General features: G+C 41.0%; 1 protein-coding gene across 2 annotated transcripts in view; it reads left to right on the top strand.

Moving 5' to 3' along the window:
• The window catches only part of RAB18 (RAB18, member RAS oncogene family), a 37,996-nt gene extending 16,121 nt beyond the window's left edge, over positions 1–21,875 (top strand). Inside the window, exons 4-7 of one of the 2 annotated variants that reach the window (XM_079769867.1) lie at positions 11,631–11,703; positions 15,042–15,160; positions 15,234–15,300; positions 17,265–21,875. In XM_079769867.1, the coding sequence (XP_079625993.1) occupies positions 11,631–11,703; positions 15,042–15,160; positions 15,234–15,300; positions 17,265–17,437 (432 nt within the window). In that variant the 3' untranslated portion in view covers positions 17,438–21,875. The remainder of the gene's footprint in view (positions 1–11,630; positions 11,704–15,041; positions 15,161–15,233; positions 15,301–17,264) is intronic. The other variant, XM_079769868.1, reaches the window with a different exon arrangement.
• Positions 21,876–24,085: the final 2,210 nt, after the last annotated feature.

The raw sequence follows: 24,085 nt of genomic DNA on the forward strand, positions 1-24,085 counted from the left end.
TATTATATTATATTTTTATTGATTTTTCACAGAGAGGAAGAGAGAGGGATAGAGAGTTAGAAACATCGATGAGAGAGAAACATCGATCAGCTGCCTCTTGCACACCCCCCACTGGGGATGTGCCCGCAACCAAGGTACATGCCCTTGACCGGAATCGAACCTAGGACCTTTCAGTCCGAAGGCTGACGCTCTATCCACTGAGCCAAACCGGTTTCGGCTCATAATATTTTTTTAATAAATTTCTATGGTGTCAGTTATTTCTCTTTTATATCTGATTTTATTTATTTGTGTTCTCTTTTTTTTAAAAATTTTTGATTTCAGAGAGGAAGGGACAGGGAGAGAGATAGAAACATCAACGATGAGAGAGCATTGTGATCGGCTGCCTCCTGCATGCCCCCTACTGGGGATCGAGCCTGCAACCCAGGCCTGTGCCCTAACCAGGAATCCAACCATGACCTCCTGGTTTATAGGTTAACACTCAACCACTGAGCCACACCAGTCAGGCCTTTCTCCTTTTTTCTTGATGAGTCTGCTTAAGAGTTTATCAACCTTGTTTATCTTTTCAAAGAAACAGCTCTTGGTTTAATTGATCTTTAGAATTTTTTTTTAGACTATTTTGTTTATTTCTGCTCTGATTTTTATTATTCCCTTTCTTCTACTCACTTTGGGTTTTGTTTGTTGTTCTTTTTTTAATACCTTTAAGTGTAATGTTAAATTGTTTATTTGAAATTTTTTTGGTTTCTTATTTTCTGTAATGCTATGAATTTCTTTCTTAGGACTACGTTTGTCATATACCATAAATTTTTGGGCTGTTGTGTTCTCATTTTCATTTGTTTCAAGGCATGTTTTGATTTCTTCCTTGATCTTATTCATCACCTAGTTATTGCTTAGTAACATGTTATTTGGTCTCCAAATGTTTGTGTGTTTTTTTAGGTTTTTTTTTTTTCTTGTGATTGATTTCTAATCTCATACCATTTAGTCAGAGAAAATGCTTGATATAGTTTCAGTCTTCTTAAATTTATTGAGACTTGTATTATGTCTTAACATGTCATCGTCTTAGAAAATATTCCATGGCACTTGAAAAGAATGTATATTCTGCTGCTTTGAGGTAAAATGCTCTGAAGTTATCAATTAAATCCATCTGGTGTAATGTGTCATTTGAGGTGGCTATTTCCTTGATTTTCTGTCCGGAAGATCTATCCATTGATGTCAGTGGGGTGTTGAAATCCCCTACTATGATTGTATTATTGTTGATCTCTCCCTTTATGTCCATCAAGATTTACTTTATGTATGTAGGTGTTCTATGTTGGGTTCATAAATGTTTACAAGGTTTATATCCTCTTGTTTGATTGCTCTGTTTATCATTATGTAGTCATTTTTGGACTCTTGTTTAAAGTCAATTTGGCCGCTGTAAGTATTGCTAGCCCAGCTATTTTTAAATTTCCATTTGCATGAATTTTTTTTTCCATTCCTTTACTTTCTGTCTATGTGCATCTTTTGTTCTGAGGTGGGTCTCTATAGAAGGCATATATATGGGTCTTATATTCTTATCCATTCAGCTACTCTACCTTTGACTGGAGCATTTAAGCCATTTACATTTAAAATGATTATTGACAGGTACATATTTATTGCCATTTTATCTTTATAACAGTGTTCCTGTGTTGTTGTTTTTTCTTTTTGTTTTTTCTCCTTCTTAAACAAGACCCTTTAACATTTCTTGTAATACTGGTGTGGTGGTAATCAACTCCTTTAGCTTTTTCTATTTTGGGAAACTCTATTTCTTCTTCAGTTTTAAATGATAGTATTGCTAGGTAAAGAAGTCTTGGTTGTAGGTCCTTGTTTTTCATCACTTTGAATATTTCATGGCGATCCCTTCTTGGCCTGAAATGTTTCAGTTGAGAAATTTGCTGACAGTCTTAATGGAGCTTCTCATAGGTAATAACTATCTTTTTCTTGCTGCTTTTAAGATTCTCTTTTTGTCTTTACCTTTTGGCATTTTAATTATGAAGTGTCTTGGTGTGGGCCTCTTTGAGTTCATCTTGTTTGGGACTCTCTGTGCTTCCTGGACTTGTGTGTCGTTTTCCTTCACCAGGTTAGGAAAGTTCTCAGCCATTATTTTTTCAAATAGGTTCTCAATCCCTTTCTCTGTCATTCTTCTGGTACCCATATGATGTGTATGTAGTTACCCTTCATGTTGTCCCAGAGGTCCCTTCAAGTATCCTCATTTTAAATAGGTAGCTTTTATTGTCAGAAACACCAGAGACATAGAAGCATCAAACAGACCATCTAACCTCAGAGGGAAGGTGGGGGGAAGGGAGGGTAAGAGATCAACCAAAGGACTTGTATCCATGCATATAAGCATAACCCATGGACACAGACAGTAGGGTGGTGAGGGTATGTGCTGGAGGGGTGGGAGTGGCTGGGGAGAGGTCAATGGGAGAAAAGGAGACATATGTAATACTTTAAACAATAAAGAATTTTAAAAAAAGAAACACCAAAGATGTTTATTGTCCATGTCTGTCTGCCTATCTCTCTCTTGCTCCTATATACCTACCTACTTACCTATCTATTTATGCCTGTCTCTCTATTTAAATATGATTGCTAATATAGTAAATAGATATTATATATGGAAGTTATAGAAATGTAGTATTTTACATATCTCATTTCTCCATGTACTATTTGTAACATATTGTAAATAATGTTAGAACTAGTCAACAATCACCAAATTAAGACATCAACATGGTGGTTAAATTTTAAGTGCCGTCTGGGCATCAGTTACGGATTGAAACTACAGTAGGTCCTCGGGTTACGTCGGAGATCTGTTCCTACGGTGTGACATATCGCAATTTTCGCTGTAAGTCGGAACCCACCTACATAAGCACCTACGTCACTCACATGGAGCACATACACAGCAATAATGAAGTGAAACAGTAAAAAAAATTTAAAAGAAATTTTAAATGATCTTTACTTGTGGTAAATAAATAATCTATAATAATAAAAGTATAATATGCTAATTTGACTGGATGAAGCCAGGGCTGCGAGGGAAGCATGGGTCCCGGGTGCCAGAGAGAAGCCGGTGCTGGCAGCCGGGGGAAGGAAGGCATATTCTTGCACGAATTTCGTGCATTGGGCCTCTAGTAAAAAACAAAGCACATATGTACATACATCGAAATCACGGAACCTTTTTTTTTTTTTATAAATAAATGGGAGATGGCAATGTAACCACAAAACGACATACGTCTAGTCCGATGTAACCCGAGGACTGCCTGTATAAGTATTAATGCATTTTATGATCTCATCTTCCTGGCATTCTTTGAATGACACACTATTCCTAAGAAACATTTTATCCCAAATATCAAATAACTGTATAAGTGTGGCTAATGTCCTATTGGTTTTTTTTTCCTAACATACAATAATTTACATGATTGGCGGCCTATTTGCCCCTTTCCCTAAAATATATTTAATGTCAATCAGAACAGTAATGTCTACAGAATACAATTTGAAAAATGTTGAATTAGATGGTAGTAAAAATATATTTAACAATTTAAGAATGCTGGCTGATTTCTGTACTAAAGTAGGAGCCTTATTTTTCATATGCTTTTAATAGTTGATTTGTCACCTCTTTCTGCCCCTGCTACTGTTTTGTGAAAGGTACAGATCAGAGTAGGATCTGAGGGTTGATGGTTGCCATGAGATCTTTCATATAAGAGGCTTTTTGTTTGTTTTTAATTTACTTTCTAGTTCCTCTCTAATAAATAGGTTGGCAGGTATTATTGAAGTGACATCTTTATCATAGGCATATAAATAGTTTTTAAAGAAGAGCAGTTTCTCCCTGACTGATAGGATAATATAGGCTCATTCTAAAAGGGATAATTGAAGCAATAAAAAATGGAGAAGAAAATTAATCTTTAACCAATTTCTACATTTTAGCTAACATCTTTTAAAATACCTAGGCATGCACATACTGTTACACATATGTATATCCAAAAGAAAGGATTATAACTTTTTTTTTTCCCTCCACGTTTTTGTCTGCCTCCCCCCCACTCCCCCGGAGCAACACACACACTTTACATTCTGTACATTTTTCTCTGGTAGTGAATATAGAGGTACATATCAGTTCAGGTGGCTACCCATATTCTATCTTATACCTGTATCTTAATTTAGTCAACCCTAGTGAAAGATATTTACATTGTTATTAATTTTTCATAAATATCAGCAATGCTCTAATGAGCATCCTAATTTATACATCTGTGTGTCCTTGTCCACTTACTTTAGGATGTATATCTAGAAATAGAATTATTGACTCAAGAGAATGTTAAGATTTAACATTGGTACATATGAAACAGGTTTTCTGTACTATATGTTAAAATTATTTTTCATTTTTGCCTGAGTAATTTTTCTCTTATACTTGCATTTCTTTTGATTAGTGAATTTTCTCTCATATTTATTGATTATATCTTAAATGAATTTTCTTTTTATATACTTAGCCCATTTTATATTAGCATTCATATTTTTCATGATTAAATCTTTATATATTGAAAATACTAGCTTTTGTCAAATGCTGATTTTTTTCCCCACTGTCATTTGTCTTTAAAACTTATTTAAGATGAATATATGTTAATGTTATTGTATGTGTGTAGTACTAACTCTATTATATGCTATAGATTTGTTTTTTTCTAGTCTGTTATTTACCTTCAGATCTTGTTTAGGGTGAGAATGTGTGTCTGGGGAGTGGAGGAGGTCAGGGGAGAGCTGTTCTTGCCATACCAAAGTTTTAGTATTTATGTGGTCAGATCAGTTATTTTCTCATGGCATCTGGATGTCATGTCATATTAGGAAGATCTTCTCACTCAGTATAAGAAATATATGAATCCATAGTTTCTTCTAATTCCTTTATGGTTTTATCTACACTAATAAAAGAGAAACATGCAAATTGACTGTACCTCTGCCACACCCACCAGCCACTCCCACCAGCCAATCAGGAGCAAGTATGCAAATTAACCCAACCAAGATGGCTGCAGCCATGGAGCAAGCAGGAAGCTTGGGTTTCCCTGGCAATGGAGGAAGCCAAGCTTCCCGCCCGCTCTGGCCTGCCCTGGCCTCCGCTCAAGGCTACAAAGTTTCAATTATAGAAGATAAATAAATCCCAACAAAAGTAGCGGCAGCCACGGAGCTGGAGAGAGCAGAAGGCTTGGGTTGCCCCCGGCAATGGAGGAAGCCAAGCTTCTTGGCTGGCCCTGGCCGGCCCTGGCTGGCCCTGGCTTCTGCTCCAGGCTACAAAGTTTCAATTATAGAAGATAAATAAATCCCAGATGCCAGGGCCTCCGCTTGGGTCGCCGGGGGGCATGACCGGCCTGCAAACCACCACAGGCCCCTCGCCCAGGACACCACACACCCCAAGGGAACCCCCACCCTGATCCGGAACACCCTTCAGGGCAAACCAGCCGGTCCCCACCCATGCACCAGGCCTCTATCCTCCTATCTAATAAAAGAGTAACATGCAAATTGACCATCACTCCAACACACAAGATGGCTGCCCCCATGTGGTCAAAGATGGCCGACACAAGATGGCCAGCAGGGGAAGGCAGTTGGGAGGGACCAAGCCTGCAAGGGAGGGCAGTTGTGGGCAATCAGGCCAGCAGGGCAGGGCAGTTGGGAGGGACCAGGCCTGCAAGGGAGGGCAGTTGGGGGGGACCAGGCCTGCAGGGGAGGGCAGTTGGGGGGGACCAGGCCTGCAGGGAGGGCAGTTAGGGGTGACCAGGCTGGCAGGGAAACAGGTAGGCATCAATCAGGCTGGCAGGGGAGTAGTTAGGGTGTGATCAGGCTGGCAGGCAGAAGCGGTTAGGGGCAATCAGGAAGGCAGGCAGGCGAGTATTTGGGAGCCAGCAGTCCTGGATTGTGAGAGGGATGTCCGACTGCCTGTTTAGGCCCGATCCTACCGGAGGGGTCCCAGATTGGAGAGGGTGCAGGCTGGGCTGAGGGACACACCCCCCCATGCACGAATTTCAAGGGGTCCCAGATTGGAGAGGGTGCAGGCTGGGCTGAGGGACACTCCCCCCCATGCATGAATTTCGTGCACCGGGCCTCTAGTTTATATAAATAAAATCAGTTTCTCTCCCATTTGGAAGCTCCTTCTAGGATCGGTCAAATAGAGTAATCAAACATAGCCCTGCCCCCACTGCCTCCTGAAAATGCTGTGTATGTATTATGATCTACTCTAAGGTTATTTTTCTCTATATTTTTTCTTCACTTCTATTTCCCACATTCTGTTATTTAGCCTTTCTAGATCCTTTCTAGCTCTTTATACATCTCATCTTCAATAATCTCTTCTTTCTTCTTCCATCAGAAAATAAAATCATAGGATCAAGATAATAAGCCCTGCTGTGTTTCCTCACAAAGATGTCATTCACACTTAATGCATATTTCTGTTTTTGAAAACAAACACATTAAAAAATCTTCTATTTATACATACAAATGATATAGTTGTTACAAATCCTGATCCAATACTATGGCACAGGGTTTTTTGCTCAAATTATATCTACATATACATTTTTAAATATATATATATTTATTGATTTCAGAGAGGGAGAGAAAGATAGAAACATCAATGATGAGAGAGAATCATTGATCAGCTGCCTCCTACAAGCCCCCTACTGGGGATCGAGCCTCAAACCCAGGACCCTTCAGTCCACAGGCCAATGCTCCATCCACAGAGCAAAACTGGCTAGGTCTCTACATAAACATTTTTAAAACATATATATTTTTATTGATTTCAGAGAGGAAGGGAGAGGGAGAGAGATATAGAAACATCAATGATGAGAGAATCAGTGATCACCTGCCTCCTGCACGCCCCCTACTCAGGATCGATCCCGCAACCCAGGCATGTAGCCTTGACCCAAATTGAGCCTGGGACCCTTCAGTTCGCACGCAGGCTGACGCTCTGTCTAACTGAGCCAAACCAGCTAGGGCTATATAAATATTTTTTACGGTGAATAAAAAATGTCAAGACTCAAACATCTGACCTAATTAAATGTTCACATTTAAAGTGTCAAAATCATGTGTAATATTTTAACACTAAAACATTTTTTGCTACAGTCTTTATTTTTAAAACATTGGACTTCATGCAGAATTTACAGGAATTGCAGTTCTGATTTTTATATTGTGTTTTATTAAGGCAGTTACTGAAGTTGATCTCAGTGAAGACCAAAGGGAACAAAATTAATATTCAAATGGTTTTCTGCTAGTTCTAGAAATTAATTATTAAATTGTGGATATTTTCACTATGCAAGTTGAATGACTTTTTTCCTGTTACAACAAAAAGTCTTTGGACAAAAATATATCATGCTTGGTCCTTGCCCTGATCTATATCACATTGTCAGTATTATAAACTGTGTTAGATAGTAAATCCACTTCACTTTATGCAGCTTTTAATTCAATATTGTTTTGAGAGTAAACATGCAAATTGAATAATTTTAAATATCAGAGGCAGGTTTTATAAGAAACTTTGAAGCAAGGAGAATTTCTGTAAAGAGAAATTATTTTTTTACTTTAACAATGCAGGGGTAAGGGAGGGCCAGTTTCTGTAGTGGTGAGAATCTGGAAGCCAAGGACATTCTACATTTATGTAAGTTTATCTGTGGCAGAGCAATGAATGTGCAGAGTGGTTTACGTCAAAGTTATTTTCCTAAGTTTCTCTTCTGGGCTATAAATTACCTCAAACCACTCTTTACCTTATTGTTATTTTCTTAAAGCATTGTCTGCTGTGGCCAGGGAAAGAAACTAGTTATTGCCAGAGCCTGTCACTGCTGGTTTAAAATTTTTCTCGACCTTCTAAACCTCTTAGAGGTTGTTAGCACTGTTTATATCTAAAGGAGCTAGCTTCTGTTTGCTCCATAGCTAGATTTGAGTTTACAATCATGGGGCTGGTAGCTAAGTTGACATTTGATATACAGCTTTACTTTTTTTCAGGATACTTTACATTATCAGACTATAAACCTTTTAAATTATATTTTTCAATTAGTTTACATTAATTATCCTATATGATAAAAGCCTAATATGCTAAGTGTCCAGTCGTCTGGTCTTCCATTCAACCTATCAAAGTGTAATATGCTAATGATATGCTAAGGCCACTCAACCGCTTGCTGTGACGTGCACTGACCACCAGGGGGCAGTCGACTGGTCAACCAGTCGCTATGACATGCACTGACCACCAGGGGACTGACAGTTGACTGGTTGACCAGTCACTATGACGTGCAATGACCACCAAGGGGTAGATGCTCTGACCGGTAGGTTAGCTTGCTGCTGGGGTCCAGTCGAACGGGACTGAGTGAGATGGGCCGGACACACCCTGGAGCCTTTCCTGCAGTCCCTCCCCAGCTGGCCAACCTCCCGCATCCCTCCCCGGCCCCGATCACGCACCGGTGGGGTCCCTCGGCCTGGCCTGCACCCTCTCGCTATCTGGGACCCCTCGGGGGATGTCAGAGAGCCAGTTTTGGCCAGATCCTGCAGGCCAGGCTGAGGGACCCCACTGGTGCATGAATTCGTGCACCGAGCCTCTAGTCTATATATATAAAAGCCTAAGCAACCGAATGACTGGTCATCCGGTCGCTATAACACACACTGACCACCAGGGGCAGACGCTCAACTTAGGAGTGGAAGTGCTGCTCAGCTGACTGATGGCGCTAGACATAGGGCTCACGGCTGGCCGCCGCAGCCCAGAGACTGCAGTGGAGAGGCAGTGAGCCTACTGAGTAGCGGTGGCAGCAGGCATAGTGGGGCTGGGATGAGCAGCAGTGGCAGGCGGCGTTGGACTGCTGGTTTCAGCCCAATCCTCGCAGGCTATGCTGAGGGACCCCAATGGTGCATGAATCTGTGCACTGGGCCTCTAGTTATTTTATATTAGTTTCAGTTGTACATTATAGTAGTTAGACAATCATAAACTTTATAGTGTTCCACGCTTTTTTCTAGTACCCACCTGGCACCATACATAGTTATTACAATATTATTAATTATATTCCCAATGCTGTACTTTACATCCCTGTGACAGTTTTGTGACTACCAATTTGTACTTCTTGATCCTTTAACCCTTTTCACACAGTCCCCCAACCCCTGTTTTCTCTGGTGCAAACTTTTCCATAAAAGTGGACCATATGGAAGTACATGAGTAAAATGGGCCTAGGGCTGTGTTCAGGTTTTATAAAACTTCAATAAAACCTTATATAATAAAACACATGGTGAGCTGAGGCAGCAGATTGCCAACTCCTGCTTTGCTTAATCTTAGGTACCTTGAAGCCACAGTCCAAGGATAGTAGAAAGAAGGCAGAAGGAACCATCCTGGAAGTAGAGACTTGTTAGTTTTTTCATTTTGTTTTCCCCCAACAGAAGTTGAGCAGCTATCCAATGGCAGGACTTTCTCTAGGCACTGGGGTTAAACTGGTATTTAAGCAGATGAGGTTCCTTCCTCATGAAATCTTAACCTTTTGCACTCGGATGTCGAGTGTGACTCAACATGGTTAGCATTAGAATAAAGGAATCGAGAAAAAAGCAAGCGAGTGCAAAGGGTTAATTTCCTGCTAGTGTACAGTTTATGTTTATCACCCCTAGCATGAGTCAGAAATGAGTGCTTTGGTTTTATGCATTTTCCTAAAAGAAAATATATAGAAGACACTTTAAAAAATCCAACCTAAAAGTTGCTTACCTAAAATAAGACACCCCTGTAATTCTCTTTAAACCAGTGGTTCTCAACCTTGATTTTATGTTAGAATCACCTGGTAAGGTCTTAAAAACTTCCCTCAGTCCCTAGACTAGACCAATCAAATTAGAATATTTGTAGGTTGGAACCCGTTATCCAGGAAATTTCATTGCACAGCCAGAGTTGAGAACCATAGCTTTCAATGAAATAGGTTTTGTGTCTGATAAAAATCTTAAATCCAAAGTGGTAGAACACCTTTACTTAGGTGCATTTTTGAGATGAGTCAGCAATTAATTTTATTTAATACTAGAGCCTGGTGCATGAATTTGTGCATGGGTGGGGTCCCTCGGCCTGGCCAGTGATCAGGCCGATCGGGGCTGGCCAGCCGGGGGGAGGGACCGTGGGAGGTTGGCCAGCCTCGGGAGGTTGGTTGTGGGAGCACACTGACCACCAGGGAGCAGCTCCTGCATTGAGCATCTGCCCCCTGGTGGTCAGTGCACGTCATAGCTACCGGCCGGTCTTGTGGTAATCCGGTCATAATGGTCGCTTAGGCTTTTATATATATAGACTAGTGGCCCGGTGCATGAAATTCGTGCACGGGGGGGAAGGGGGTTCCCCTCAGCCCAGCCTGCACCCTCTCCAGTTAGGGACCCCTTGGGGGATGTCCAACCTCCGGTTTAGGCTTGATCCCTGTGGGACATCTGTCTCGCAATCTGGGACTGCTGGCTCCTAACCGCTCAACTGCCTGCCTGCCTGATCACCCCTAACTGCCTCTGATTGCCCCTAACCCCTCTGCCTGCCTGCCTGATCGCCCCTAACCCCTCTGCCTGCCTGCCTGATCGCCCCCAACTGCTCTCCCCTGCCAGCCTGATCTCGCCCCCAACTGCCTCTGTCTGCCTAATCACTCCTAACTGCCCTCCCCTGCCGACCTGATCTCACCCCCAACAGCCCTCCCCTGCCGGCCTGATTGCCCCTAATGGACTCTGCCTTGGCCGCCACCATCATGGCTTTGTCTGGAAGGAAGTTGGATGTCCAGTCGACCTGGTCTAATTAGCATATTACCCTTTTATTAGTATAGATAGAGTATATAGGATAGGATTGCTTAAATGGGGGGATAAGCCTTTTTCAGCAGGAGGAGATGCTCTTGGCAGACAAAAATACATAATATATATATCTGGACTGATAGCCAGCCATATGCATTATACTGCCAAACTGCTCATTAAAAAATTGAACTGCTTTCTTACACCTTACACCAAACAGCTGTTGCCCTTAAAACCCCTCCTCAGCCCCCACCTTAGGTTCTGCCTTCGCAGTTCACCCAGATTAGGTTCTGATTGGTTGGTTTCTATGCCAGTCAGCCTCAAAAGCTCCGCCTCCTAGGCAGCCATTGGCTCCTTGCACTTCACCCAGATTTGGTTCTGATGGTCGGTTTCTATGCCAGTCAGCGTCTCTGGGCCTATCAATGGGCCTGATTAGGTAGGCAGGGCTGATCAGCAGCCCCAGTGGAGGCCCGAGAGAAAGAGAGGCGCGGCTGCTGGCCTGGCACCAAGAGAAAGAGAGAGGCAAAGGCCAACAACTGCACGGAGGCTGTGGATCAGACCTTGCTTCTCTCTCCAGGCCTGTCTTCGGGCCTGATCTGCAGTCAGTGCTGGGTCGCAGCACCCGCAGTGGCGGGCAGTCAATGCTGGGTCGCCACAGCAACCCAGCACTGACTTCCGGTTGGTGGAGCTTTCGGTCGTTTTGGATGTTATGGACCCTGGGTTTTTATATATTAAGATAACACTTGTCATTAAGAGAACACATTTAAATTTCAAATTTTAAATCAGCTTGTGCATTGATATTTTTAATAATGCTGTTTACTTTCTACTCTTAACTTAGTATTTTGAATGTCTTTTATTTATACTTTTTTTATTTAATAGTAATTGATTGTCACTTTTAGGATACTGCTGGTCAAGAGAGGTTCAGAACATTAACTCCCAGCTATTATAGAGGTGCACAGGGTGTTATATTAGGTAAGTTTTTATTTTAATATACTATTTTTAAAATGTTGTTGTTTATTATAGTAATTTCTGACTTTCCTTATCTGTGAAGATCGATATGTTTTTATTTTTCTCTAGGGCTACTTTTGTGTAACTTGACATTGTGCTAACTTCATTTAATATTAATGAATATTGAAATGGTTATTGGTGAGGTGCTCCCTGGGTCCCCACCTGTTGCCCATGGAAGTTGGCTTCTTGGGGTGCTTTTTTAAAAATATATTTTTATTGATTTCAGAGAAGAAGGGAGAGGGAGAAAGAGACAGAAACATCAGTGATGAGAGAGAATTATTGATTGGCTGCCTCCTGCACGCTCAAGCCTGCAACCTGGGCATGTGCCCTTGCCTGGAATCGAACCTGTGACCCTTCAGACCGCAGGCCATTATCCACTGAGCCAAACTGGCTAGGATGGGGGTGCTTCTGGGATAAGAATTTCCTGAGCTCCCCATGGGAGGATGAAGTTTTGTGGAAAGTTTTATTTCTGTGGCATTAAACCCCTGTGTTTCCAAGGTCTCATCTCCCTCTATCTTGCCATGGTAAAAGTCCAATCTTATCTTCAGCAATGCTAGGATTAAAGCCAATACCCAGAATCTCCATTCTATATTTGCAAGTCCAGTCCAGCATCTGGCTAGTTTAGCTTGTGTTCCCAGCTGCAGTCCATTGCATGTGGGGTTCACATGGCTGTGGGCCATGTGGCTTCTAGGGCCACATGACTAGAGAGGGCACACAGGTGAGTGCAAGGAAGCAGGAGCAAAGCCAGAGGCACAAGAAAGAGATAATTATTTGTCTTTGGATTATGTATTCCCAAATTTTTTGGGCTTGCATTGCCTCCTCCCCTCTGGCCAATTATTTTTGTTCCCAGGTTAGGCTGACAGACAAGCACCTTCCCCACATCACCCTGACATAGGGAGGGTGCTTGCCTGTATCTTCCCCACGGTGATCTGTGGGGAATGGTGGTTCCCTGGGAAGTGTAAAGTTGCAGCCTTCTGGTGAAGCTGCCCAGATGACCATGCTCATAATGTCTGGCCTTCCCTTTGCTCCTTCCCTATTATTAAACATTAGCTAATTGCAATGGGAACAGAACTTTCAAAATTTATTTTCAATCCTTTGTCAAGCAATTGAAAAATAAAGATCAGACTAATTTATTAGACTTAAAAGTACATGTTAATAAGGAAATAATTGAGGATTAATCCACATATAGTTGGTCTCAGAGTATTACCAGAAACTGATTTTCAGTTAGCGGCATTTTATTAGTCATAAAAAAATAGCCCAAAGCCCTTAACACTATTGATTTATAATCACACAAAATTTAAAAACCAAATGTGGATTTTCGTTGTAACTTATTGAAAAGTGCTTGTCCTTTATTTTTTGTGCTTACATTCATTTATTTATTATACTAGAGGCCCAGGGCATGAAATTCGTTCAGGGGGTGGGGATGGTCCCTCAGCCCGGCCTGCACCATCTCCAATCTGGGACCACTGGCTCCTAACCGCTCACCTGCCTACCTGATCACCCCTAACTGCCTCTACTTGCCGGCCTGGTCACCCCCTAACTGCTCCCATGCCGGCCTGATCGCCCCTAACCGCCTCTGCCTCGGCCCCTGCCACCGTGGCTTTATCTAGAAGGAAGTTGGACGTCCGGAAGATGTCCGGTCGACTCGGTCTAATTAGCATATTACCTTTTTATTAGTATAGATATATGCAGATCTGTTTTATGTATAATACTTAGTTCTATCAAATAACCATAGTAAGGAGTTCTATTGGTAATGTTCCCCAAAGTAGATTCAGGTAAAATAAATTTTTGTGCATTTCTTATACTATCAAAACTTGAGACTTACTGATTTCAGTTTTAAGGCCATACACACAATACAAAATATACACAAATTGGGTTAAAGTGATAAAAGTGGGCTGAAAGAAACCACAGGATTCAGAACAACTAAACTGTATTTTGCTTGCAGTAGAGCCACAAATGTGGGTATCACATAGCTCTTTTATTATAGTGTGCGAGGGATTTTTGAAATCTATGTTTACTGCATGACTGATGGGCTAGCAGCTGATGTGTCCTGCTGGAAGCTTTGCCAAGGGCTCTTTCTTCTCCACCTTGCCTTTTTTGGATTCTTATTTCAGTTTGTAATTAGCCAGGGTGGCCTTGATTGTATCTTCAACCAGTGTGGTACAGTGCAGTTCCACAGGGAGAAAACAGAGTTCCTTGATGATATTTGTGTTTTTGATGATCAAGGCTTCCTTCACTGTCTTCCTTTTCAGCTGTTCAGTGGCCAACGAGCTGGAGGCAGTTGCAGAACCATAGCCAAATGTTTTATAGTTGGCATCCACGATCTTCCCCTTTTCATCCACTTGAATCTGTAATTTCATTACATCACCACATGCTGGAGCCCCCACAGATCCTCCAACATTTTTAGGTGTCTTGTCAAAAGACTCCACATTTCTGGGATTTTCATAATGATCAACGACATTCCTGTGATAGAGCCAGGCCAGAGCTGACAGATGCTATCCTGGGCTGGGAGGTTTGGAGGCCAGGCTCTGGAGCAGCAGAACCTACACCTACACCTCAGATGCTGCTCTGTCTTGCAGGCTTGCTGATAGTGCTTGCTGCTCTGTCTTGCAGGCTTGCATTAAAAGTGTTTTTAATGCTCCTGGGAAATGGTTTAAAATGAATATTGACCAGTTGTAGGGAGAATTCTTTCATATTGTGACTTGTGAGGCTTTGGTTTTACTTCTATTAATTTGACAGTGAGTCTTATTGTTTTGGTTTTAGCATCTCCTAAGTTTAGAAAATACTGTAAATTAATAAAGCTCTTTACTTACTATAATTCACAATAATGTGAAAGTGATAACAGAGGAAGACAATCAGGATCCCATGTACTAATTTTACTTGGGTTTTCAAATTCTGGTCTTTGTAAGAAACAAATTAACAGGGTCATAGATATTTAAATTCATGTAAAATTTTTGATATTTTGCCACAGATTTGAACCAAAACACTTCATTTTTGTACAGATTTCATTTTCTTATTGTTATGAATGGGGGCAGCAGTTGTTTTGCTTAAATTAATTTTCAGTTATCACACAGGATATAACTAATTTCTCTTACAGTATGTATTAATAAAATTGAAATGTGTATTTTTTTCATGTACTTGTTTCTTCTTTTGGATTAGTAGATACTGATTGTTAAGCATAAAAGACTTAAAAAAACAGATTTTCCTAGATGGTAATGTTAGTTCCTATTTTATATAAAAAATATGATATCATTGCTCTTATTTTTAAATGCTTATTTAATAAATGACTCTTTTTACTTCAGTTTATGATGTCACACGAAGAGACACCTTTGTTAAGCTGGATAATTGGTTAAATGAATTGGAGACATACTGCACAAGAAATGACATAGTAAACATGCTAGTTGGAAATAAAATTGATAAGGTAAGAAGTTAGACACTTGGCATTTTTCTCTGTGTCTTGGTAGTTTTTTAAAATCTTTGCATCTATTTTTTAGGAAAATCGTGAAGTTGATAGAAATGAAGGCCTGAAATTTGCACGAAAGCATTCCATGTTATTTATAGGTAGGTGTGTGAATATTTATCATTTAATTGTTACTGAGCAATTTAAAAATGGAATTTCTGTTAAATTTTTCTCTATTAATTATAAATGATACTAGAGGCCCGATGCATGAAATTTGTGCAAGTGTAGGCCTTCCTTCTCCCAGCTGCCGGCACCGGCTTCCTTCTGGCACCCGGGACCTGGGCTTCCCTTGCAGCCCCTGCTTCATCTGGAAGGTTGTCCAGAAGGACGTCCCGTCTAATTAGCATATTACGCTTTTATTATTATAGATAGATGTATTTAGTTCATAGTTGTCTCATGCTATAAAATCTAACTATAGAATCAGATTCTTTATTTTTCCTTCTATAATAAAAAATAGGATCTCATTATATGAAGTCATACAGAACACAGTCAAATAATTCCTCTCAGGATGTAATGCCATTCAATAAAGCCATGCTCCCAGTGCTAAAGTTGTACCTTGCTGGTTCATGTGCTGGCAACAGTGGCTCCACCTGGGAGCTTGCTAGAAATGCTTCATCTCAAGCTATAACCAGATTTTCTGAATTAGAATCTGCAGTTTAATAAAATCTTCGTGTGATTTGCATGCACATTAATATTTCAGAAGCATGGTAGAGCAGGGTTTGGCAAACTACAATAGGGGCCAAATTTGGCCCCATCATTTGTATTGGAATACAGCCACCCTCAGGTTCCTATATATTGTCTACGGCTGCTTTTGGATTCTTGGCAGAGTTCAGTTACAATAGAAACCATATGGTTTACAAAGCCTAAAATATTTACTATCTGGCCCTTTACAAAAAAAGTTTGCTGACCCCCTCATCTAGAAAAGTGGACCGCCTATATCAGAAGCACCTGTAGAGCTTTTCAAAATTTTAGGCCCCTGTGCCTTATCATGGGTTTGAAAGAAGGCCTAGAAGGCAATATATAAAAAAACACCCTAGTTGATTCTAATGTAAAGTCAGCTTTAGGAATTACTAATTTAGTCCATAGTGTTAGAATTGACTAGGAATCAATAAATTAATATGGGAGCACATCATATATAGGTAGAAGCAGGGTGCTGTAAGTGGAAGGTATAGGGAGTTTTAGAAAGGAACTGAGTACTCCCTCTACTGCTTACTTGCTGGGTGTCCTTCATTTCAACATTTATTCGTTTATTTAATAAATATTGATTGGCCACTGAGGATATAATAGTGAATAGAATGAACTCCCTGTTTTCATGGAGCTTATGTTTTAGTATAGGAAACAGTTAAATAAGTAAATAATCATCTGAAAGAAATAAAACATTGTAAGGAAAGAGAGGATGACCGGTGTGGGAACTGATTAGGCAGAGTTCTCTAAAGCAATGACATTACATTTAAGCAAGAATCACTCATGTGAAGACCTAGAGGGAGAGCATTTCAGGCTGAGAGAATAGCAGATATTTCCTGAGGTAGGTAGAAACCAGTTTAGTGTATTTAAGAAACAGGAAGAAAGCTCTGGCTGGAGCAGTGTGTGTTGGGGAAAGGTTGGTGATAATGGGAGCTGGGATTTAAAAAGGTCATGTTGGACCTCACTGGATATGGTAAAGGAATAGATTTTAATTCTAAGTGTGGTGGAAAGCAAGGGAATAGTGCTGTGATCTGATATTCTTTTTAAAAAGGACCCATTTGTGTAGAAAATGGACCATAAAAGCAGAATCAAGAGGCTAGTTATTCTCTTAAAATACAGTAGCCCAGATGAATAAAGCTGGTGGCTTTGACTGCAGCTTTTGGCAGGTGGTGGAAAGTTAGCTAATCTGGGAGATGCGTTAATGGTAAAGCTGACAGGCACTGAGACTTTGAGGAAATTCACTAATATTAAACCTGTTGGGGGGAAATTGTTTTGGGTCTTTACATATTGTAGGCTGATCTATATACCATAATAATTTCCCATAAAAACATAGGCGTATGGTCAGAAAGAATATACTATGACATTTTCCCTTGAATTTCAGAGGCAAGTGCAAAAACCTGTGATGGTGTACAGTGTGCCTTTGAGGAACTTGTTGAAAAGATCATTCAGACGCCTGGACTGTGGGAAAGTGAGAACCAGAATAAAGGAGTCAAACTGTCCCACAGGGAAGAAGGCCATGGAGGAGCCTGTGGAGGTTACTGTTCTGTGTTATAGACTCTGGGAAATGCCATATTTGATCAGATAGTGACATCTTTCTGTATATAAACTCTTTAACTGCTATTTTAGGGACCTTGCAGTTTGCACATATTTGTTTTGTATCATGGCATAAGTATTTACAAGAAATCTCACTCATTGGCTTTCCCAGGTAAAATGTTATGGTAAGCATGCACAGTTTGCAGCCTACAGTTTTTTATGTAACATAAAATTGGTGTACCTTTATAAGTACACTTGATTTTATGATTTACATTTATCATGTGATTTTTAAAAATCCACCTATCTAATATATGTGAGAACAAGGTCTACTTTTGGTCTTCTTTTTGCTTAAATACTCCTATCAATTACTGAATTAATTGGTATGTAGAACTCCTAGAACTGCCGAGAGATTGCAGGTATCCGACCTGGTGAGTTTCTTCCAGAATAACAAAGAGCATGATTCCACAGCTTTCCCTAGGATGTTTGCTGACATTCTCTTTTGGTACTAAGCAAAATTCTCTTTATAGGATGCAATCCAGGCCAATTTATAATTAAATCTCTGTTCTGATGATGCTTCTAAAATAGCATTGGTATGTTAAAGAAGTTTGATCTTACTTTTTAATTTCAATGAGTAGCTGAGTTGCTTAACTAGAGTTTTAATTCTGTGATACGTACATTGGATTCAAGACCCTTAGTGCAGCATTTTCAGTGGGTGTTTGGCAGAATGGCAATAAGGTTTTCCCCATTTTGGTTTTGGAAAGATCGAATAGTGTGTTTATGTGACTCATGTTAGTACTTACACTTTGAAACCAACACTTTTTTCTATAAATGTTGGTAGTGTTTGTCCAGGTACCTCCATTGTAGCTGTGTAATGTTTATGAATAGCTGTATCTAATGACTTCCATAAATGGCTTGTTGATATTCAAAAACCTATGTCTGTATTTTGAGGGTTGGGATAAAAAAACACTAAATGACAATTTGAGAAAGACATATTGCTTCCAGATTTTGATGTGTGTGGGAAAATAGTGTTGCAATGAAAATCTTGGTAATTTATTGTAACAAGTCAATATTTTATTAAAACCAACTTGTACAGACTAATAAATCTTTCCCACGATATTCAGTTTTTTAACCTCTAGCTATTGTACATTGTATGTTTTCTTTTACTCATGTTATTTAATTCACATTGACCTCTGCTATTTAAGCCCCCAAGTAAGTAATTTGTCTTTTCAGATAAGTCAGTCACTCTAATATCCTTCACAGTACAATTCTGATATTAATTTCTGGGCATTTTGTTCTCTGTATGCAGTTGTAAAGGATAAACATTTTGTGGGTCATCTTTGCAATATATGTGATAGTAGATTTACTTGAAGTTGGGTTCTTTCTGAAATGTCCACCTCCACATAAAACCTTATATTCTACTTTATTCACACTTGTTAGACCTCATTACATGTGATTAAAAGTTGTGTACAGTATATATGTTTTTACCAAGTATAAAACATTTACTACTTTAATTTGGAAAAAGGTAGCCAACACATGTACTTAGGATTTGTTTGTTACATTAAAACTGTAGATTTGTATATTCATGTAGTATCTGTATTGATAAGGCATTTCTGTTTATTGCTTTTTGCTCCTTTGGGCTATATAATAATCTTTCTGTACATTGTATTATTGCCTTGAATTGGTCAGAATTTGGATACATGAGTCACTTAACTTTTAAAAACTAATTTTGTTTGATTTATATTGTAACCTTTTATAGTTTTTGAATAAATATAGCCTGCTTTCCCTAGATGTATTTGTTCAGGAAGTATTATCCATTTACCTATTTTTCTCAACAGCTGAAGAACCTCTGAATATAGTGTTATTCAAGTTCTATGGTAGTCTGTAGCTTTCCCTTTACTATTTTGTTGCAAGCTCATTGTTTCATAGTGGAGGTTTTCTAAGTGAAGTAGTTGTTATATCTAAAATTAGCCACTGAAAGGAATTGGTTAATTTTTATTTTCCAAGCATTTGAAGTATTAAAGTGCTTTATGCAGATGTTGCAAATTAGAACAATTAGGATATAGTGTTTGAGTTCTTGGAATACAGAAATAGACCTAAACAAACATATACTCAATTACTCCTAATATGGAGTAATAGCATTTATTGAAAGTTGCCTTTGTGTGAGGTGCTGTTCTAAGTGCTGAATTATCTCATGAAACATCACAGCAACCTTAAGAGATTGGTTGGTACTCCATTTTAAAGATGAGGATAATGAGCCCTAGCTGGCTTGGCTCAGTGGATAGAGCGTCAGCCTGCGGACTGAAGAGTCCCAGATTCGATTCCGCCCAAGGGCGCATGCCTCGGTTTTGGGCTCAATCCCCAGTCAGGGGCGTGCAGGAGGCAGCCGATCAATGATTCTCTCTAATCATTGATGTTTCTCTATCTCTCCTTTTCTCTTCCTCTCTGAAATCAATAAAGAAAAAAAAATGAGGATAATGAAACCACAGATATGTTAGGTAACTTCCCAAAGATCACATAGCTAATCAGTGATGGAGTTGAATTCTAGTTAAGGCATCTTCACTGTTGAATCCATGTTCTTGACCACTGCTCCCTTTGCTGTGACTAGTTTCAGCAGGGTTGAAAGAGTTTTCCTATTTCTTATTTTTCTTTTTTATGTATAATAGAAATATTTCAGATTTTTGGGTTATAGAATAAATCCCATTGATGTAAACCAGCCATGTACAAGTCATTTAACCAAAAAGTTAAGGTAGTGGAGTAGGTTGTCTCAGTTATTTTATCTTCTCAGGGTGGAATAAAAATCTCTGACTTAGAATAGTACAATGTCAGGGGACTTATGGCACCTTAACTTCCTATTTGTAACTGGATTTGAGAAAAATCCAGGAACAGTCTTGTTCAAAATCTAATTCTGTGGGGGCGAGGGGAGGTATTTTCACTTCAAGTAATTAATTGTCATCTAAATTCACACTTGGTGTTGATTTTCTAATTGAGTGCACTGGAATTGGACTTCATTTTGATTCATTGTAGTTTGCATACTTAAATATACATGATTCTGTACAAAGTGTGGGATTGGCCCCATAGCTTATAAGAGCATCCTTCTTATGCCACTACTTATTTATTCTACCTCTGGGATGGCACAGACCTACCTCATAGCTGTAATATCTTTAAATACAGTTTAGTATATATTTTTTCTGATTTTCAAGTGAACTGGAACAATCCTGTAGGTACTCTAGACTGTAAGTCTTCTTAGTATTCAAGCATTATGCTTCTATGTATTGAGGTCTATTTCAACAATCATACTTAGGGAATTTCTTGTTCCTCGTGTATTTTCCCAAGTTGGTATGGGGTAAAAGCACTTAATCAGTTTTCAGAAGACATTTTACTAGTTCTGACCCCAGCTGTGCCAAGATTAGTCAACTATAGGCTTCATTCTGGGTTTTGTCTAGGAATGTTGAAAGAAGATAATAGAAAGAAATAGATAGACCAAGTCAAGACTTGGAGCTTAAAGAATATAGATTTACCCAGGAAATCTGATCTTTATTTTTTCCAACATGGAAACATCTATCAGATTGGAACGGGGGGAAAGGTAGTCAACTTCTGTTACGTTATGGGACTCTGAATTTTACTATTTGTTGTTAGCTTTTTGTTGCATATTTAGAAACCAGTAATGTTTCTAATTGTGGTGTGAAATTTGCTTACGTGCCTTTTAGTTAAAACAGCTTTGTACATAAGCACCTTTCCAATAGCAGTGTGAGCTCCGATTTTCAGTCCTGCCCCTTCACCATCTCTCTCTCACACACAAACAATATTTCTTTTTTTATCAACCTGATAAGCAACAAATTATATGATTTTACTTATATTTCTTTGATAACTAGACTGAATACTTTTAATATTTTATTGCATAAATTCCTTGTTCGTGTATGTTGTGGTTGCCCATCCAGCATCCACTTCCTTCTCTCACAATACCACTCACTTTTTCTTTGTATAATTACCGCCTCTTCTCCCACTCCCCCCATTACTGAGTATGTGGTTTGGATGGCACTGCCATGCTTTCAGCTCTAGAGTTAACCCAGTTAATTTTAAACAGTGCCATGCAGCTCTCCCCGCCTCCCCCCCTCCTTTGCCCCCCCAACACACACTCAAAGTAAATGGTTCAGGGATAGATAGGCACCTTACCTGGATCAGGCTACTTATTAAATGATGTTTGCTGAGGCTTTCTCAGGAACTGCTGATGAAGACACCTTCTTGGAGATAGTGTGGTATGAGGATTCACGTCTGACCTTGCTGCAGATCATTTTTTTAACATAAAGGAGCCAGCCTGAGGGCAGTACCAAGAAAAGAAGAGGGATTATAACTTGGAACCCTGAAGCAATTTGGAACCTCCATCAAATTGGAACAGAAGTCAGATTATTTCTGCACTTTTCACTTATGAGAGCCAATAAATTCCTTTTTGTTGAAGCCAGTTTGAGTTGGATTTTCTTTTTTTCTTACAACCAAATGTATGCTGTGAAAGTGCATATGTAGGGGCTCTTTATCCATCAGGCTTAATGTGTTGATGAAAGCCAATATTGTTAAGTAACTTAATATTTTAGTGAGGTTATCTTCATATATTTGTGGATATATACATATAAGTGAGTCAACTTCATACATGTGATTTTAAGGACCTGTTGTTTTATAGTGTCTCATGGTTTTTTATTTAGTTTTCTCTGTCATGGGAAATGCACTCTTCCCCGTCCTCCCTGAGGTCATTAGTGTTACAGCCTGGCCTGTGTACCCTTTTTGCATTTCTCCATGCCTCTATAATCATATGCAAATATCCTAATATATAAAAACCCAGGGTCCGTAACGACCGACTGAAGGCTGGACCGAACACCAGAAGTCAGTCCTGCAGTCAGTGATGGGTTGCCGTGGTGACCCAGCACTGACTGCTGAGGTGGCTGCAGATCAGGCCCAGAGAGAGGCAGGGTCTGATCTGCAGCCTCCATGGCAGCTGTTGATCAGCCATTGCCTCTCTCTCTCCAGGCTTCGCCAGCAGCCGTGCCTCTGTTTCTCTCAGGGCCTCCACGGGGGCTGCTGATCAGCCCCGCCTCTCTGATTAGGCCCAGAGATAGCCCTGGAGACGCTGACTGGCATAGAAACCGACCAATCAGAACCAAATCTTGGGTGAAGTGTGAGGAGCCAATGGCTGCCTAGGAGGCAGAGCTTTTGACGCTGACTGGCATAGAAACCGACTAATCAGAACCAGATTGGCCGGCAGGGGAGGGCAGTTGGGGGTGATATCAGGCCTGCAGGGGAGAGCAGTTGGTGGCGAGATCAGGCCGGCAGGGGAGAGCAGTTAGGGGCGATCATGCCGGCAGAGGAGAGCAGTTGGGGGCAAGATAAGGCCAGCAGGGGAGGATCGTTGGGGGCGAGATCAGGCCGGCAGGGGAGGGCAGTTGGGGCAACCAGGCTGGCAGGGGAGGGCAGTTGGGGGCGAGATAAGGCCAGCAGGGGAGGGCAATTAGGGGCAATCAGGCAGTCAGAGGCAGTTAGGGGCGAGATCAGGCCAGCAGGGGAGGGCCATTGGGGGTGAGATCAGGCCTGCCACGGGAGGGCAGTTGGGGGCAAGATCAGACCGGCAGGGGAGGGCAGTTGGCAAGATCAGGCCAGCAGGGGAGGGCCGTTGAGGGCGAGATTAGGCCGTCAGGGGAGGGCAGTTGGGGGCAACCAGGCTGGCAGGGGAGGGTAGTTGGGGATGAGATCAGGCCGAGATAGGAGGGCCATTGGGGGCGAGATCAGGCCGGCAGGGGAGGGCAGTTAGGGGTGATCAGGCAGGCAGAGGCAGTTGAGGGCAAGATCAGGCCAGCAGGGGAGAGCAGTTGGGGTTGAGATCAGGCTGGCAGGGGAGGGTATGTTAGGGGCAATCAGGCAGAGGCAGTTAGGGGCGGTCAGGCAGGCAGGCAGAGAGGTTAGGGACGATCAGGCAGGCAGGCAGGTGAGTGGTTAGGAACCAGTGGTCCCAGATTGAGAGAGGGATGTCTGACTGCTGGTTTAGGGATTGGGCCTAAATTGGCAGTCGGACATCCTCCAAGGGATCCCCGATTGGAGAGGGTGCAAGCTGACTGAGCTAACCCACCCTTTGTGCACGAATTTCATGCACCGGGCCACTAGTCTATATAATAAAAGCCTAAGTGACTGTTATGGTGGAATGACCAGAACGATTGGTTGTTATGATGGGCACTGACCACTAGAGGGCAGACTCTCAATGTAGGAGCTGCACCCTGGTGGTCAGTGTGCTCTCACAGAGGGAGTGTCGCTCTGCCAGAAGCCGGGCTCATGGCTGGCAAGCACAGCGGTGGTGGCGGGAGCCTCTCCTGCTTCAGTGGTAGCACTAAGGAGCAGTGAGCCGAGTGGTAAGGAGCAGCAAGTAGGCAGGCAGACATCCCCCGAGGGGTCCCAGACTGCGGGAGTGCACAGGTCGGGCTGAGAGACCCTCTGCCCCTAGTGCACAAATTTTGTGCACTGGGCCTCTAGTGTATATATATTATTTTACTCCTATTCTTTTAATGGGATCATCTGTATATTCATCTCTGCATGTTGCTGTTCTTATCTAATAATAGATTTGTTAAACTATATTTTTTATTGTTGGTAGCCTTATTTATTGTTTATCTCTGACTGGCTCCAGTCTCCCCA

The sequence above is a fragment of the Cnephaeus nilssonii genome (genome assembly GCF_951640355.1).
Source record: "Cnephaeus nilssonii genome assembly, chromosome: 4".
Taxonomy (NCBI): domain Eukaryota; kingdom Metazoa; phylum Chordata; class Mammalia; order Chiroptera; family Vespertilionidae; genus Cnephaeus; species Cnephaeus nilssonii.